At 41.1% G+C, this 17,181-nt stretch overlaps 2 protein-coding genes across 2 annotated transcripts; both read right to left on the bottom strand.

Moving 5' to 3' along the window:
- Window positions 1–1,522: 1,522 nt before the first annotated feature.
- Window positions 1,523–6,743, bottom strand: arpc1b (actin related protein 2/3 complex, subunit 1B). The gene is made up of 10 exons (XM_063475175.1): window positions 6,515–6,743; window positions 5,866–5,999; window positions 5,005–5,109; window positions 3,527–3,749; window positions 3,325–3,432; window positions 2,917–3,153; window positions 2,750–2,825; window positions 2,301–2,500; window positions 2,025–2,115; window positions 1,523–1,939 (listed from the first exon to the last, which is right to left on the bottom strand). The coding sequence occupies exons 2-10, from the start codon at window positions 5,927–5,929 to the stop codon at window positions 1,901–1,903; spliced, it is 1,143 nt and encodes a 380-aa protein (XP_063331245.1). The 5' UTR covers window positions 5,930–5,999; window positions 6,515–6,743; the 3' UTR covers window positions 1,523–1,900.
- Window positions 6,744–9,371: 2,628 nt separating this feature from the next.
- arpc1a (actin related protein 2/3 complex, subunit 1A) lies at window positions 9,372–16,200 on the bottom strand. The gene is made up of 11 exons (XM_063475911.1): window positions 15,888–16,200; window positions 15,124–15,214; window positions 14,724–14,828; window positions 14,279–14,501; window positions 13,274–13,381; window positions 13,027–13,130; window positions 12,808–12,916; window positions 12,059–12,134; window positions 11,772–11,965; window positions 10,293–10,383; window positions 9,372–10,198 (listed from the first exon to the last, which is right to left on the bottom strand). The coding sequence occupies exons 2-11, from the start codon at window positions 15,185–15,187 to the stop codon at window positions 10,160–10,162; spliced, it is 1,113 nt and encodes a 370-aa protein (XP_063331981.1). The 5' UTR covers window positions 15,188–15,214; window positions 15,888–16,200; the 3' UTR covers window positions 9,372–10,159.
- Between the last annotated feature and the right edge of the window lie 981 nt (window positions 16,201–17,181).

Genomic DNA, 17,181 nt, shown 5'->3' with positions numbered 1-17,181 from the left:
AAGACACACAGAGACTATTGCTGCTAATATGTGGACTGTCGCTTTTTAATAAAGAACCAGATATCTTGAATATGCAAGAATTTTAATTACTGAATCTGAATGTAATTATAAAAATATCTCATTTATGTAATTTTCTGTTTCTGTGGAGGAATTAATGAGATATGCTACAGGAACCAAGATGGGCAGAAATAGCTCCTCACACTGACACGTTTTTCAGTTATCTATTTATTTACTGGCAGCCCCTTACATACATTACAGGTCAGAATATCTCCCCCTTTGATGCTTCAGTCTTGACTATTTTATCATTTCAAACCTGACCTTGGCAGGTCGCTGATAGCTGATAGGTGTGCTCTGTTTTTGGCTCCTTTGACTTTTTTTTAAATTTTACTCAGAGGGATACTTTTTGCTCCACCTGATCTATTGGAAAACTATTAATTATAAATATATATTGTATGGTTAATTGCTAAATATTCACTGCTGACACCTGGGAGTTTCGTGTCACAGTTAATTTAAAAAGAAATTAAGAGTTTGAGCACTATAGAGGAAAATAAAAAAGTATTTGATTAGATTTTTTTAAACATCAACAAGACCAAAACACACTTGTAAGTTTGTGCAGCAGGATGTTTTCCCATCAATCGGTGAGCAGCTACAACAGCAACAGCTTAGACAGTATTGTACCTGTATTAACAATCTAATAGCATCGATCTATCACGTGAGAGACTGCAGTGGATGAGGAGATGTGCATTTGGCTGAAAACCCATCAGTGCTTTTAAAGAACCGGGACTGAATACATGAGTATGTGGAGTGTATGTTGATCCTGTCTCTCACATACAAATGTTCATTACTCTTAGGCAGTGGGGTTTGAAAGTAGTAGGGATGGGTAAACTCAACATTACAGATGTAATAATCCCACGTTTCTGTCCACCTGATTCGACCCACAGCTTACAGGCACGACAGCAGCAACAGGAATTCTTGCTTTAACTGAAAGACTCGGTGAGAGTTTTTATTCAGGAGAAAGTGATGCCATGAAAATGTGCCAGACATTTGGTCTGAAGAGGTTAACGAATTAATTGCTTTAATGAAACGGGCATCACCAAACTGTCTGATATATAACACCAAGAAGTTGTAAAATTGTTGTTTTGTACTCATGGCGGGTTTTTCAAACTTGTGCTGGTTAATTTTAAGCATTATGTTATCTAACCAGTACGTTTTAGGATGATGTAAATTTTATAAAAATTGAATAATATATTACATTACAACATTGTTTTTATACAAAATATTAGCTTTTCCCCAGTTTAGAAAAAAATAATCTCATCTGCGTCACACGAGACAGCAACTTTGCTCAGTTAAAACTGTAAGTGTTTGAACTTTGAACTTAAGTTGTCCATCTGTATAGACAAATAAACAATGAGCTGCCAGGTTCAAATTCCTTAATCCAGATTTAAACATACATAAACACACACACACACACACACACACACACACACACACACACACACACTCAAGAACCAGATTCTACTGAGCACTTTAACAGTAATCTTTTATTAAATGCATATTATGACCAGCATAAGCGTTTAACAATTATTGCAGCATTTCATTCTGATTAATAGAAAATGCCTGCTTTAAGCAGTCAGCTCAGGCTGAGCTCTAATCTAAGTCATTAAGTACCGTTTGCAGACATGTGGACAGTCCCTCTGTATACAGCACTGAATGTAACAAGCTCAGCATAAAGCTTCAGAGAGATCGCAAACACTGTTTGAACTGAAGTCTGCTCGTTGAACCTGCATATATAAAAAAAAATACCTGATTAAAATAAGGCCAAGAAGCTTTGGGTAATAAGGCAGCAGTTTTTCTCCGTAACTCCGGGAGCAACTTTGGTTGGAGAAATGTAAACTTCAGTTTAGACTATCTTCAAGTCCTTCATGGCAGACTCCAGAGACTGAAAAGACATTGACGGACATGTGAAATCACTGTGGTAGTCAATACCTGGCAATCCTGCATGTCTGTGTCTGTCTGTGTGTTACCTTGACATCCCAAATGCCCATTCCTCCATCCATACCAGTGGTGCAGAATTTGGTGCACTGGTTTCTTCCTCCTTCCAGCACAGAGATTTGGCTGAAATATTGTTTGAGACGTGAGAAAGCCAAGTAGTAACATATCATTTGTTTTATGGTTTTCATAGCTGTATTTAAAAAAAATTTCACTTTAATCAAATCCCCTCTCATACCCAACCACACATCACCACTCGGTTTTTGGGGGTTTTAATTTTCATGGATACGAAGCACTTATTTTCTCCTGACCTGATGCTGTTCTTGTGGAGAGTGTTCAGGTCCTTGTCGGTGTTCTGGGTCTCCGAGGCTCGACGGTCCAGGTTCTGAAAACGCTCCCTGGCGCTGATGCCCTTTTGGGCCGCCTGCTTAGGAACATCCAGTTTGCCACCAAATGTCAAGCTGCCTTTGGCACCGTCATACACAAACAGCACCGGGTAACAATCATGGCCCTGGAGGAAAAGACATACAACAAGGAGATACTACAATATCAGGTTGGAAATATGAGAGACTAGACTCTTGCTTGTTATTCTGGATGCTAGAATAGATACAGCCAGAAAGCGCTATTTATTCATTTATTTACATTATTTATATGGAGACAGTGGGCCAGAAAAGTTTGGGATATAAAATTATAAAATAACCTTAAATTAAATTAAAGGAACTGTTGTGTGTGTGCGTGTGCTGAATAAATGAATACTCACAGCTGCTACCAAGCTGTTCTCAGTAATGAAGGTGACACACAGCAGAGGAAGTGTCTCCGAGCTGAGACTGGTCAACCTGTGGAAGTTGTAGCAAAAAGTCAGAGTGGAGCACACAAAGGAATGTAAACACACGACACGCCCAGCTACGCTGCTCTGCCTTCACTTACGTGCCGTTCTTGCCGCCCTCGGACACACACAGAGTTGAGTCATGGGAGGTCCAGGCCAGGCGGTTGCCAGAGTGCGAGAAGCACACGCTGTGCACCCAGCCCCCGCTTCCTCCTGAAATCTGAGCTGCTGCTGGAGACCCTCCGGACTCAAAGAGCAACTCCCCAAAGGGCATCTTGCTACCCCAGGGAGTGGGCCCAGGCTTCTCCTCCACCTCCTTTATGTAGGCTGAAAACACTCTGTGAGAGTGAGGGTGGAGATATATTGTTATTTTGAAACCCACATGCCATATATCATGGACTGTATGAGGAATTTCCTTTTTTTATATATCTAGGAGTAGCGTCAGTGTTGGGCTGTACACGAAGCTTTAAATTTAATAAAGCTGAAAGCTAAGCCTGTCTGTGACATACCTGCATTTGAAATCGCAGGATCCAGCAGCCAGCAGGGCGTTGTTGGGGTGCCAGTCCAAACTCAGGATTGTAGAGCGGATCGGCTTCTTAATGTGCTTACACACCCACCTGCAGATAACAAGAGATGGTTGCTAAAATCTCTCCAACGGCGCTTCTTAGTATTCAAATAAAGCTTTCTGCATATATTAGTGAATTCGCTCACCAGTCGTTTTCCTGCTCAAAATAGCAGACGGAGATGAGACGAGAGCCGCTGCCAACAGCGAACTTGTTCTCTTTGGGTGACCATTTCACACAGCGAGCGGCACGGTTGATCCTGAGGATGACCAGGGTGGGCTTCCACGTTCCCTCTTTCAGAGTCCACACGTAGGCGTTACGGTCTGCTCCACAGGTAACTATACGGTTACTTTCCGGAGCCCAATCGATACCTGCAAGATTTTAAAAAAAAAACCCTCTCAGGAACACATTTCCACTCACTTCTCTATATTACATCAAATAAGCAGAAAAGGAAGAAGAGCTCTGCTATTATCAAATGTCTCAAATGCATCCAAAATAAATAATTGGCTAAAAATCTATAGAGAGTCTTTTTTCTTTATCTTCCAAGAGATAAAAGTATCTGTGCGGTGACTGGGATCTACTTTGATGTCTTTATACTTACTGGCAATCTACATAGCCAGCAGCTGATTAGAGTAGCTTAAGACAATGACAGGAAATTGTCTCAGTAGAAGGAGCATACACTATAACAAAAGTATTGAGCCGCATGGCTACCTTTCATATAACTCACTTACTCAGTTTGTGTTAAAGCTTAAAGTAATGCATTATTATGCGCATGGGCACTTTGATAGGGGCAGGTGTTAGCTGGTAGCTATGTGCTAGCTGTCACCTCTGCTAATCTAAGTCGCCCCTGGTGGAGCGTAAAGGTACTGCAGGTGGGCTGCAGTTACACCAGAAATTCACGTTAAAATTACTCACAAGTATGTACATTTATACATATTTATCTGCTCTTGTTTTGAAGTTTGTGTCCCAGTAGCAGGTGGGTCACACATTGGCCTAAATGCTTTCTATATGACTGGGTAGCATTAGCAATTTATAGCCAACAGCCTGTGTTCTTTGTGTTTTTTGAATAAAATTTTCAAGGAAGTACATCACTTCCTCTTGTATTTTGATTAAAGATTAAAGATTGTGGTATTTCCTGGTTTTTAAGGAGGCCGCAGCACTCTTGACTTTGGGAATGGCTGATCTGATGCTTAGCATTAAAGACATTAAGCAATATGAACATTAATAATCACATAGAGATGGGGAAATGTTCCTACAGCTTGATTTATTTTGTACCACTGGATAAGGCAACCACATATTTAGCAATACTGGAAAGCTGGATGGCCGTTTCCTTGATATCGATTTAGGCAGATCCTTCAAAATGATGGAAACTTGTGCTCGATGTCACAGAAAAACCTAAAGTATTCTACAAAATCTTGTATTTTCACTTTCAGTATTGGTGAACTTGAGTAGTGGCTCTGAGGTTTAGGGGTTAACACGTTCGTCTTACATGCAAACCAAACTTCAGTTGGTCTCAAGCCAGTGCTGCTTCCAAGACCAAACAAACATGTGGATTCGACCCTTTGGGAAATAAGGCAATGTCAGAAAGTCCCTAACCTAACTAGTTTTAGTGTTGCTGTGTCTCACCTGTCACCTGCCCATTGTGTTCCTTCAGCTCATGGATTTTGGTCCACTTGGTCCCATCTTTCTTATAGATGTGGACCTCATGGTTGTTGGGGCACAGGGCAATCTCTGTAGCGGAAACAAAGAAGTTTGTGTTTTAAACCATATCAGCACAGATGGTCAACCGTACGAACACAATATTCATCATGGACAAAGTACAGCGTGACTGACACGAGAAGTTTTACAGCGGGCTGCTCAGTGGGGAGTAACATAGAAGAGCTGAGTGGGCACATGAGAAGAGAGAAATAAAAAAACACCGTATGTATGAGCCTGGAGGCAGCACACAGACACACAGCATCTTTAAATAGAAAGCGCACAAGACCTGCGACCTTCGTTTTTTGTAACGTTGTAGCAAAGGCTGCATGTTTTAGTCAGCAGATGAGTCAGTGAAGCAGTGTTTGTCCTAGAACAGCAGTGTGGCTTACTTCGCTGTGCATTTTTTTTTTTCACAGAATGACTAAACTGTTCATTTTGCAAACCTGAGTGAAACTCGAACACCCTGGTTTAAGCGTCTCTTACATCCGCTTTGCCCAGAAACCAAAGCACTGATGAAAAACATCCATATAAGGCTCTGGTTTCCTCCAGCTAACGGAGTGTAAGAACCACTCAGAGAGGCCTCCAGACACCGCCGCCACTGTTACAGGAAACAGGAAATACCTTCTCCCACCTGGGAGCCAGTCGCAAACCTTGGGCTACTACACCACTCTGTCACAGACTGTAGTCAGAGCAATATGCACCCATGATATCGTGCTCAGCTCAAAGATGAGACCACTGAGTCACTGAAGAGCAAAAGAGTGACCAATCAGAGAGGGCGGGCAGACTTACGGGATCGATCTTTGTTCCAGGCATGGCAGCTAATTGGTTCCAGCAGGAAGCTGTGGTACGCCATGACCAATCAGATGTTAGAAGGAGATCAGGAAGTAGTGGGAGAGGAACCAAAGGCTGGTGGGCTGTCAAGTCTTAAAAAAAAAAACAGAAGTTGCATTTCATGTTGAAAGCAGGAAGTGTTGAAGTACACGAAGAAATGTAAAAGTCTTTTTATTGAATGAAACCGTGAAATGATCCAAAGTTTTTGATACATAACGAACTGACTTAAACTCTGTTTGTGAGTGAAACACGCTAAACTTATCTCACTCAGAGCGTGTTAATGAAATCCAGACTTTCACAAGAATGACAGAAACTATGCAGGTCCAAGGTAACGGACATCCCCACAAAAAAAGAGAAAAAGACACTCAACCATTGGAGGAAGCAACCAGGGAAAAAAAATTAAATTTCTCTCATTTCTATCAGATACTTTACAAACACTAAAACACAAATGTGTGGGAAGCACGATTGCCTGTAGCACACTTTGGATATTTCTTTGCAGAAAATGCATTATACTCAAATATGTGTGTGTGGGTGGGTGGGTGTGTGAGTGAGTACGACATGCCTAAGCACACTCAGTCAACTGTTAAATATTTTCTAGGCTACTTACCCCCGAGGGCAGAACAGAGATGAATTGGTGAGCTGAAGAGATGGGAGAGAGTTTTTTTTTTTTTTTTTTTTAAGAGAGGAGAGAAAGCAGAGGAAAGTAGCGGATCAAATAAAGTGGAGGGTGTTCAGCTCGCGGACTCTGGCCAGTCAACGCGAACGCCAACGACAGAGTGAGTGCAGGAAGAGAGAGAAGCGGAGCTGAAGAGAGAGAGGGGAGGAGAGGTCAGAGGGGGAAGTGGAGGAGGGTACAGTGAAGCTCAGAGAGGGGAGACAGGCAGGAAGTTTCTGCAGGTTTTTTAGTTCTGAGGGTGGAAATAAAGAAATCATGGGCGTGGCGCGAGAAATGTGAGAGAAGGGGGACCAAAACTGTACTTTTCCTTTAATTGAATTTTAAAATTTTTAAACAGGAACAGAAAAAAAACCTGTTAAAAGTAGTAAGAGAGGGAGGGGCATAGACACAATACAATGTTATGCACAAAGGAGGAGGCTGAATCTGAGGGGGGGGGGCAAAAAAAAAAAGGAAAAGAAAAGCATGAAAGACACGGAAAAGAAGGGGGAGGGGCGTACGGGGCTGTCTGCATAAAGAAAAAGGAGGAAGTGAAAGAAGAGGGAGGAATCTGCAGGGAGGAGAGGGTGGCATCAGGAGGAGAAAGGGGTTGGCTCTACACTGGATTTGCTATTATTTGTTTACCAGTTACATTATGTGTCCTGTTCTTCATTTATCTTCTTGTTATGATCGCACGCCAAATAGTTTCACCCCGTTGCGTCACTGCAGTGCAACCTCAAACATTTAGCTATGAAAACAAGTTAATTTGCTTTTTATTGCACAATCACTTGCAGTGTGTGTGGAAACCACTGGAGCTCTTGTTGTTGCGTTTATAGATCTGAAATCTTTTTTTTACTGTAAGTCCAGTCAGTGTTTCTTTGAACACTGACTGGACTACTACTTCGTCTATTCATTAGACTTTAACTGCTATGTCAAAGTGTTTCTTTTAAGCTTTCCATATACGTTTTCAAGCTTTTAAAGAAGCACATGTTGCCTTAATCACTTTTTTCTTGGCAGCAGCAGATTTTCCTTACTCCTCATAATTTCCATTTGGGATTAAAAGGAAAAGCATAAAACTGGCAGTCAGTGAGAGCCTTGAAGCTAAGGTTAAGACTGAGTTTCATGCCGTGCTGCTTACTTGTTTTATATGGGTGAGCTGTTCTGTTCACAGGTACTTTTGTTTCCAATTTGGAGTTAAGGAACTTCAAATGGGCCTAAATCTCACACACACTCATAAGACACTTCATTTAATTTCGCAAGCTTTATTGGGAGACAGTGTATTATTTTTCTTTTTAATTTAATGACTTCAAATACTGCCAAAATACTGTCGTTTAAAAAATTGCTTGTACAATTACAGTTAGACTGATTATGTGTGAGTATGTGTGGAAAGTAAAAAGGATATTTTAAAGATCCACAGTGGTAGTAGTTTCACCTAACGAGTGAAACACCCATTCCCATGATCTTGGGAGGAGACACAAATTCCTTGTTAACACCAAGCGCATCATATTTGACACAGACCTCTATATTATCAGTGTGACTCACATGTAGCTGAACTTATACATGTAAATTGATAATATAAATCAATTTACATGTAAATGGTTTACAATTTAAATTGTCAGAACGCTCAAAAATGTCCATTTTCTGGAAATTATTTCATGGTTGAGACTTTCAAGGGTTTCGAAAAAACAAAAATAAATCAATAACGTGTTGACCCCTTGCGAATGAGGAAGCAGCTGAAGCCTTCTTTAACCTCCTAAGACCTGAACTCTTTCATGGCATGCATTTTTAATTTCTCTTTGCTATTTGGACTGATTGGGACCTGATGAATGTAAAAACAAAGAATGATCTTTTTACCTGATTTTACTCTACAAGGTCCTGATAGCCACATATGACGACATTCGTTTTAAATTTCAATAGAAGAGTGGGAGTATAATGTCCTCGTAAGTGGATATCAGGCCCTTGTAGAGCAAAATTTAGCATTGTGGTCTAGACAACCCAAAATGTGGTGTCCACCTTGGAGGTTAAAGATATTTCTTTGATTTTTTTGAAAACTTAGAAGCATTATTTACTTTTGCACTAGCTTCAGGAAGCTGAAGTGCCAACAAAGACAATGAAAAAGATGACCCACTATAACACCCACTATTCAGTGCGTTCACATCCCAGAATGTCAGCGGCGTACTACGTCATCCCACTCATGATTCTTCACAATTTGCAGCTCACTGTAACAGGCAAAGTATGGGGAAAGAAAGCGATAAATTTGATTGTATTGGTTGGTTTGATTGTATTGTTGCACTGAATACAATAATGAGAATTAAAAATCCACAGAGGATTCAAGGAGCCTTGAAAACAGTCATAACCAGGACAACTTAATCCTGTTTCACTAAAATACTAGGATGAGAAGTTGATTCCTGTGAAACTGGTGAAAGGACCAAATATAAACCTCCAGCACAATTTAAGTAAAGACCCAGTAGGCGATCGATGCGTACACTTTTCAGTAAAACCTGAACAATATACTCTAGGAGTAGCAATCTTAGTGAACTGTGGAGGGATGCCCAACTTGTTCATCCGTCCTTCGGCTGAATGAGCTAAAAATCATTGCGGTGACGCCGACACAGAAAGAAGATATAACCTTGTTTAGTAAAAATCCGCACAGAGAAACATTAATGTTCCAGAATTTTTCAGAAACTCCAAGATTTGCATTTAGCTGGGCCTTCAATAACCTATGACAAGCAGAAATATGGATTATATACTGTAATTTGAACACAAACTACCATCTGTCCACAGACACAAAGGAAGAGCACAGTCATTTGAGTTGAGTACTGTAAATGTATTTCATCTTTATTTCATGTCTAACTCATGATCAGTTACATAGAAATCCTCCATCTTGTGTGGTTTTAGTGTAGGAGCTACAGAGCCTAGTGTTGGCCAGCTGTCACTCCACACAGAGTTCAGACAGCTGCTTTCTCTCTCCACCATCAGATTCTGTACAACTCCCAAAAGCCAACCAGTGACATGTACTCAGAATATCAGTAACCCCGGGTCCTAGTGATAACACCTTCGCCCGCTGAAGAATACGAACTATCCTCCAGTAAAACATCTACTTTTGGTCTACTAAATGTTGATATTCCGAGAGCATGTTAAGGTTAGCCTGAGGTGGAATACAGTCTGATTTTTGGATAAAATGCACCTTTTAGTGTTCAACTTTTGGTACAGGAGGTTAGAGAACATAAAAACACACATTTCACGTCACGTCTAATACGTGTCAGAGGACCTTCCCACTTTGACACCTGGTTAACCTTCGTTTAAAAACAAACAAAATTGGGGAAAAAAAAAAATCAACAGTGAAGTCACACGTCAGCTCAGTGTGTGTAGTGAGTGTGTATGTGTGTGAGTGAGTGTAAGCACACACTCACAAGAGTGTGTTATGGTCTGATCAGTGCTTCAGCAGACACTCGATAAAGTATGTATGTTACTGGCTGCGTCGCGGGAGTGGAGGGAGGGCCGGGGTGAGACGGAAAAGGGGCAAGACGGGTGAGGGCAGGGAAGGAAAAGGGGGAGAAGTGAGGCCGCAGCGTCTCTCCGTTCATTCAAAAGGTTTCTTCACATGATGCGGAGACCCTGGATAGAAGCTTCTAGACTCTGAGGAGGAAAACACATGAAAGAGAGTTAGTGATGGAAGACTCAGAAAAAGTTAACTCACAAAAAACAGAACACTGTTTATGTGCATTTTTACCTTGAAGTCCCAAATGGTCATTGCTCCATCGATACCTGTGGTGCAGAACTTGCGACAATCCCTTTTGTCTCCCTCATAGATAGACACTTGGCTAAGAAACAAACACACAGAGGTGATGATGTTGACAAGCCTTTCTTGTTATCGTTGTGATCTTGGTGGGAAATTTGCTAAAATTCTTATCTGCTGCTAGTTAAATGGTAGTGGTGACAAAAAGGCTTCGGGAAGTCTGTGGGTGTGGCTGAAATATCACATATAAGGTGGAAAACACCACCGCACCATCACGAATGGATTCAGTAGGTGCTTTTATTTATTTTTTCCTGGTTGTTTTACACCTCTTTACCAGACACAATTTCACACTGTGTGCAATATTCAAATATAAATAGGACCTGCCTTTCTTCGCACATATTTTTGCGTGTCTCTTGTTTCCCTGTTTTTCTTTGAGTCCTTGCTTTCACCACATTCACTCCCTGCTAACAGGCTGAGGCGTGTTACATGCAGTGTTAGAGAAGCATGAAGCAAATTACGACTGAGTAGATTCCATTCTGTGCAAACATTGCTACGACAGCATTCAAGATGCTGATCTTTGACTTGACCTACAAGTTTTGTAGTTGCAGCAGTAAACTCTTTCGAGGAAAACAAAAACAAAACTCTGAAGTTTGGAGCTCTTACTGTACTTCCAAAGTAAAATGAATAATCTTATCAGACTGAAGAAAGTAAACAAACTTGTTTCTCAGAACATATCGCAAAATATCAGCTAATTACTGCCGGTCCTCTTGGTTACATTTGAGTGTTGCAATGCCAAACTACACCTTAAAACAATAAAAGCACTACATAAATAAAACTTTTGACCTGTGACCTAGAGGAGATTGAAACGCTTCCTGTTTGAAAACACGTAAAGCTGAATAGATCTGACACCAGAGATCACCTGAGAATTCATTCAAATCAGCTGCTTCCAGCAGGAAGTTATGGCTCTGCATTTTACTTTGAGTGATGAGTCATGTGTCTAACACCAGTCTACTGCTCATCCAAATTTTGTCTGCACAATGTCTGATTGCTCACTAGAACCACATGAAGCGTGCACATTAGCACAGACTATATACTTTTCAAACAGAGTATGTAAGGTTGTTGCAAAACCTGTTTTTATGTATGAAGAATAGAAATAATAATAATAGAAGTGAATGCAGAACAATGGAAAGCTCCTAATATCATCTGTTCTCTCAAACATGTGATGCCTAACAGCATCGATTCAACACTTTAAGTGCTCAATTACCAGCAAGCTAGTATTGATGAACTAAAATACTAGAGCCCAACATTAAAACCCATCTGTGTTTTGTACAGGCTAAAATTTGGAGATGTGGTGTTGGTTAAAATTAATATGATTCATAATATAATTCAACTGCATCATAGGATATAGTCTCCAAAATTACCATTAAAATGTTTGCATTAGCCATGCATGCTTTAGTTTTCTGGGTGACCTACGTGATGCTGTTCTGGTGCAGTGTGTCCAGGGCAGTGTTGCGGTCCTCAGTGGTGGCTCTCTTGTCCATGTTCCTGAAGCGCTCCATGGCAGAGATGTTCCTCTGGATGCTCTGCTTGGGAAGGTCGAGCTTTGTCACAAACGTCAGTGCTCCACCGTCGTCGCAACGGAACAGCATCGGGCAACAGTCGTGACCCTGAAGAGGGAGACAGCAGAGTTACTACAGCGCTCCTGGATCACTATAAATCTGTGCAAAGGAATATGCAGCCACCATATGCTTTATTCTTACCGCAGCTACTAGACTGTTCTCTGAAATAAAAATGACACTGAGCAGAGGAAGGAACTCCGTCTTCAGCTGTGAAGGACTAAACACAAACAAAATAAATTAATATGGCCCGAATGGCTGATTTGATTGCACTTAAAAAGATAAAGAGAACTCAGGCACAAGCTACTGAATACTATAGTTTAAACACCCCAAAATTAAAACCACACTGGCCTTGGATCCAACTGTAGCTAAAGAAAAAAAAATTATATATATTAAAGAAAAATATGGGATGGGTACCTTTGGCAACACGATGAGTGTGGGATAATTTTAAATGAATGAAAAAGGTTTATTTCAGATGAGATTGGGATGGATTCTCTTCACTAACTGCTTTATGATTATGCAACAAGGGTAATCTGGTAATCTCTTTATGGCATTACTCAGTTTGCTTTAAAGGCCACAACATTTGCTCTTTTGTGGTCAATGTTAAGAATTCAAAGTGCAAATTGTGTTTTTACCCTCTGCATTATTTTCTGTAACTTACTCACTTGAGATAATTGTTGTTTTTTTACATTTGCATTTTTAGCATAATCTCTGTTAGTGAATCTGTCAAATCCCACAATCAGGTGCGGAGACAACTCTAATTTCACGAGATGTGCTGACATTCAGACCCAACATCTATCAGGCGACAGAGGGAGCTTTAATTCTGACTTCTTATATAAAGAATGAGTAAATCATGTGTATTTTAGAAGAATACAGGTAACAACTAAACATACCTGGCAGTCTTAGAGCTGTCCACCACTGTGACAGTACTGTCATGGCTGACCCAGGCCAGACGGTTACCAGAAGCTGAAAAAGAGACAGAGTGGACCCAACCCCCTCCACCTAAGAAGGCACAAAACACACACAAATTGGTAAGTTCAAAGAGCAACTGTAAAGGAATATCGACAAGACTAAAAAAATAAAAAAAGGGGGAGGGGAGGGGGGTGTCAGACCTGCTCCTCCAAATTCTGCTAGCACAGCCCCAAATGGCATCTTGCTGCCCCAGGGTGTGGGACCTGGTTTCTCCTCCACCTCTTTAATGTAGGCTGAGAACACCCTAGAGACCAGAGAGGGAGAGATGAACAAGGAGGCAGGGGGGGGGGGGGGGGGGGACACCATGAAAAACAGAAATTGAAACCGGACAAAGCCGCCTAGCTAGTTTTCAATACTCTAATCTTCATCTCCTGAACCATCTTTTACCTGCACTTGAAGTCACATGAGCCAGCAGCCAGCAGGACATTGTTTGGATGCCAGTCCAGACTGAGGATGGTGGAGCGAACTGGCTTTTTGATGTGCTTGCTCACCCACCTAAAACCACATGAAGAAGCAAAGTTTTTATAGCAGGACATGCAAAAATTTAAACCCCACAAAAACAAAAAACGATTCATCAATTATGAGGCACAACAAAAATAAAAGGGAAGTAATAAGTACAGGGTGGAGGAAAAAAAATAAGTCCTTTAATCCTGGGAGTGTATCTTCATCAGATGGTTGGAATGCAACGCTTTGCTCTTACACTAGGTGAAGACATTCAATTCCCAGTTTGTTTTAAACTGGACCACACCCCCTACCTCTACCTTTGCATGACGACTTCCTTGCAGCACTACTCTCTCTCCGCCAGAGAGATAAGTAGAGAGCACCAGAGAAAGGCTGCCCTTCACCTAATGCTCTGTTAACGTCCTCACATAATTATAGCCTTCACTGGGTTTGTGCTGTGATTGCATACCACACATGTATTACCCTCATTCTTCTTTAAATGCTATCATAACATGCCAATGAAAAAAAAATCAACTCTACTTTTGTGTTCATGACATTTACAGGTGTAGCCTTATTATAACTATAATGATAAGTATCATTTGTGTAATGATATTGGTAGCAAGTCAATGTGGCTACCAACAGAATTTTTCACAGTCTATAACTGCTGAGAGAGACATGCCTCCCAACTCTTGATGACGCACTTCTGTATGAAAGTTCAAGCCACACCTCAGATAAGCGTTTCACACAGGCTGTGTGGCTGCTCTGACCTGTTAAAGCAGGTGTGAAAATTGAGGTAAAGCAGTTTGGTCTGGACGTATGGGCTCAAAATAATGCCCTAATAATTCAAATGAATGGCAAGACTGAACTTAAATGAAAGAAAGACATTATTCACAACATTCATCAGAACATCAACACATTTAAAACATGCCACTGCTGGATTAATAGTCTCACCAATCATTCTCGGACTCAAAGTAGCAGACAGAGATGAGTCGAGCACCACTGCCCACTGCAAACTTGTTCTCCAATGGAGACCACTTGACAAAGGTGGCCGCTCGGTTGATCCTGAGGATGACCAGTGTGGGCTTCCATACCCCCTCCTTCTGGGACCACACATAGGCATTACGGTCTGCTCCACATGTCACTATGCGGTCACTTTTGGGAGCCCAGTCAATGCCTATAACATCAATGCCAATAAGCAGTCACTAACAACTCTACTAATAGCTTAGACAAAAAGAAACCCCTTTAGGATCACACAATCCCACCTTAGCTGTGGTTTTACTTGTTAAAGAATTCTTCAGAAACATTAATTTTACTGAAGTGTTGGGTGAGACGTGGACTGAAACGTCACATTAAAGAAGTAAAAAATGATCAGTCTTAAAAACATCTGATTAACCACCTGTTATATGGCCATTGTGTTCCTTCAGTTCATGGGTCTTAATCCACTGGTTGCCACTCTTCTTGTAGATATGAACTTCATGGTTATTGGGACTAATGGCAATTTCTGAAGGAAAGCAAAACAAAACAAAACCAGAAGAAACCAGCTGGTTAACACGATGAGCACACAGATAACAAACAAGTTAGACCAGTTTTCTGTTCAGTTTACATGCCAAATTCCAACCTGTGTTACCCAAAATAAACTGAGTCAATCTTATCTCTGTTCAGATGAAATTGCTCTAACAGCATTCTTTGTAATTGTGATCTGACCACCCAATGAAGACAAAGACTTTAAGACCTTAACCTTGAAATGTGTTGTGTTAAAGTGAGCATTTCTCATAGCTACAGTCTCGGAGCCTTACGTGTCCTGTCGCGGTTCCATGCGTGGCAGGTGATGGGTTCCAACAGAAACTGATGAAGGGACATGTTTGGGTGTGGTCCTTAAGTTGAACTCTGCGAAGCAAAAACACACAGCAAAAACTCAGCTTTAGTAAAACACGGCAAACACACTCCCAGCCAGCAGGAGACCAGAACGATGTCTCGGTAGACTTAAAAACTACACACATTACAGCATACATAATGGAAGCTGCTGGTTCACTGCTCACATAGGACAGCTAGTTAACTGTTAACTTTTAAAGCAACCTAACTCGCAATGTACGTGTTAGCCGCTAGCTTGGATTCTTTAGATAAACCCTGTCACCGAGAAGCTTTCTTTACTAGTTTCTCTTAAATAATAATGGCAAATTAACGTTAGCAAGCTGACTTTCACTTAAGTCCTTTTTAGCCCCAAACAGACGTACAACATTCTTCTAAACCAGTACGGACTTGCTAAGCTAGCTCCGGTAATATTACCATTACTAGGTCAGCTGCTTCACTCGGTAAATTAACATTAGCAAAACGTTACTAGCAAGTCAATCAAATTGCTAGCTCACAGTACGCCGGTGTTACACAGGCCTAACAGCAAGATGTGGAATTTTGAGGGATATAATGACAACGACTGTGTCCACACGCTTACCAGAAGGCCTCCTTTCTAAGATTATTTTTTCCTCGTACAAGAAGCCTTGACTCCCGGTGACAGCTACACCATTAGCCTGTCCATCCCACTAGCCTCCGTATGCTAACTTACCTCGTCAGTCCGGTTCTCCCGAGTGTTGAACACTTGTTAGCTGGTGAGCTAAGTCACGCTAGCGGGGGGAAAGGTTAGATTAGGAGTGGACCTGAATTCGCGGACTCTGGTCAGTCGACACGAATTCGTCCAGGAATGTTGAGGGGAATGTCAAGACGGCCAGCAGGATACGACCGGGAGCATCCGGTAGCTAAAACTCGGCAGCAAAACCCGTGGATGCCAGGCTGACAGCTAGCTTAGCATCATCACGCTAGCTGTTACATTCAAGTGAATAACCTCGTTCACGTCGCTGGATCTCACGCTACTCATAGCCCGAGAAGAGCTCCTCTAGTGGCTCACGTACAAACACCCAGAGTGCTTTAAACGGTTACAAAACAGCACAGACTTGTGGCCGCTGTATCAGTGTTAAGTATTAAACACTAGAGGACTTAATCAGGCTTAAATTGTGTAAGTGTTTTGTTTGATAATGTGTGAATGTGCCAAAACAGAATCACCGACTCGGTGTTAAAAAACAGGTTTTAAATTCATATTTATGGTACTCTGTAAAATTCTTGACCCACCCCTAGTTTCTCTGTATTTTGCTTTTAATGAGCCAGATTTTCATGTCATCTTTTTAAAGTGGTCTTGAGCAATAGTGCTCCAGGCTTTTTCTTTGGGCATTGGCTGCTGTTTCACTTATTTTCAGTCTTTGTACCCGATGCCTGATTTTTTTTCTTCTTTTTATTAATCCACTTTATGCTGACCTAAGGAAACTTCAAGAATAAAAAAGGCTTCTAAATGAAGGTATGAACCAGTGTTGTGTCTAAACTTAACAGATAATTTAGGAAGAAACAATTTTAAATTGTACCTTTAAGCACTGTTACTAGTAGTCTGTCACAAAACACACACACAATTTATTCCAGTTTCTTTAGCTGAAACTACAGAAATTGCCAAAGAGCACAGTTTGAGATGAATTTTCATTTTTTCAGTATTTTTCCACCAAAGAAGGGATTAACAACGCTCTTAGCTGAAAAATTGGCATATCTCTGCATGATAGGCAGTGTGTTCTTAAAATGTTTGAGGAAACTGGACAAGTGAAGGACAAAAGAAGAAGTAGGCGTAAAAACCATCTATAGCAGATAAACAGTATCTGATCAAGATGCCATTCTTAAGGAAGAGAAAAGGTTGAAGTATGCCAAATTATACAAGAACTGGACAGAAAATCAGTGGCACCAGGTCTTAATGGAGTGATGAATCCAAATGTGAAGCTTTTGGCCAAATCCTCATTAATATGTTGGAAGTCAGTAGAGTCTGT

The sequence above is a fragment of the Pelmatolapia mariae genome, linkage group LG6, assembly GCF_036321145.2.
Source record: "Pelmatolapia mariae isolate MD_Pm_ZW linkage group LG6, Pm_UMD_F_2, whole genome shotgun sequence".
Lineage (NCBI taxonomy): Eukaryota > Metazoa > Chordata > Actinopteri > Cichliformes > Cichlidae > Pelmatolapia > Pelmatolapia mariae.
This window is presented reverse-complemented; position numbering and strand designations above follow the sequence as displayed.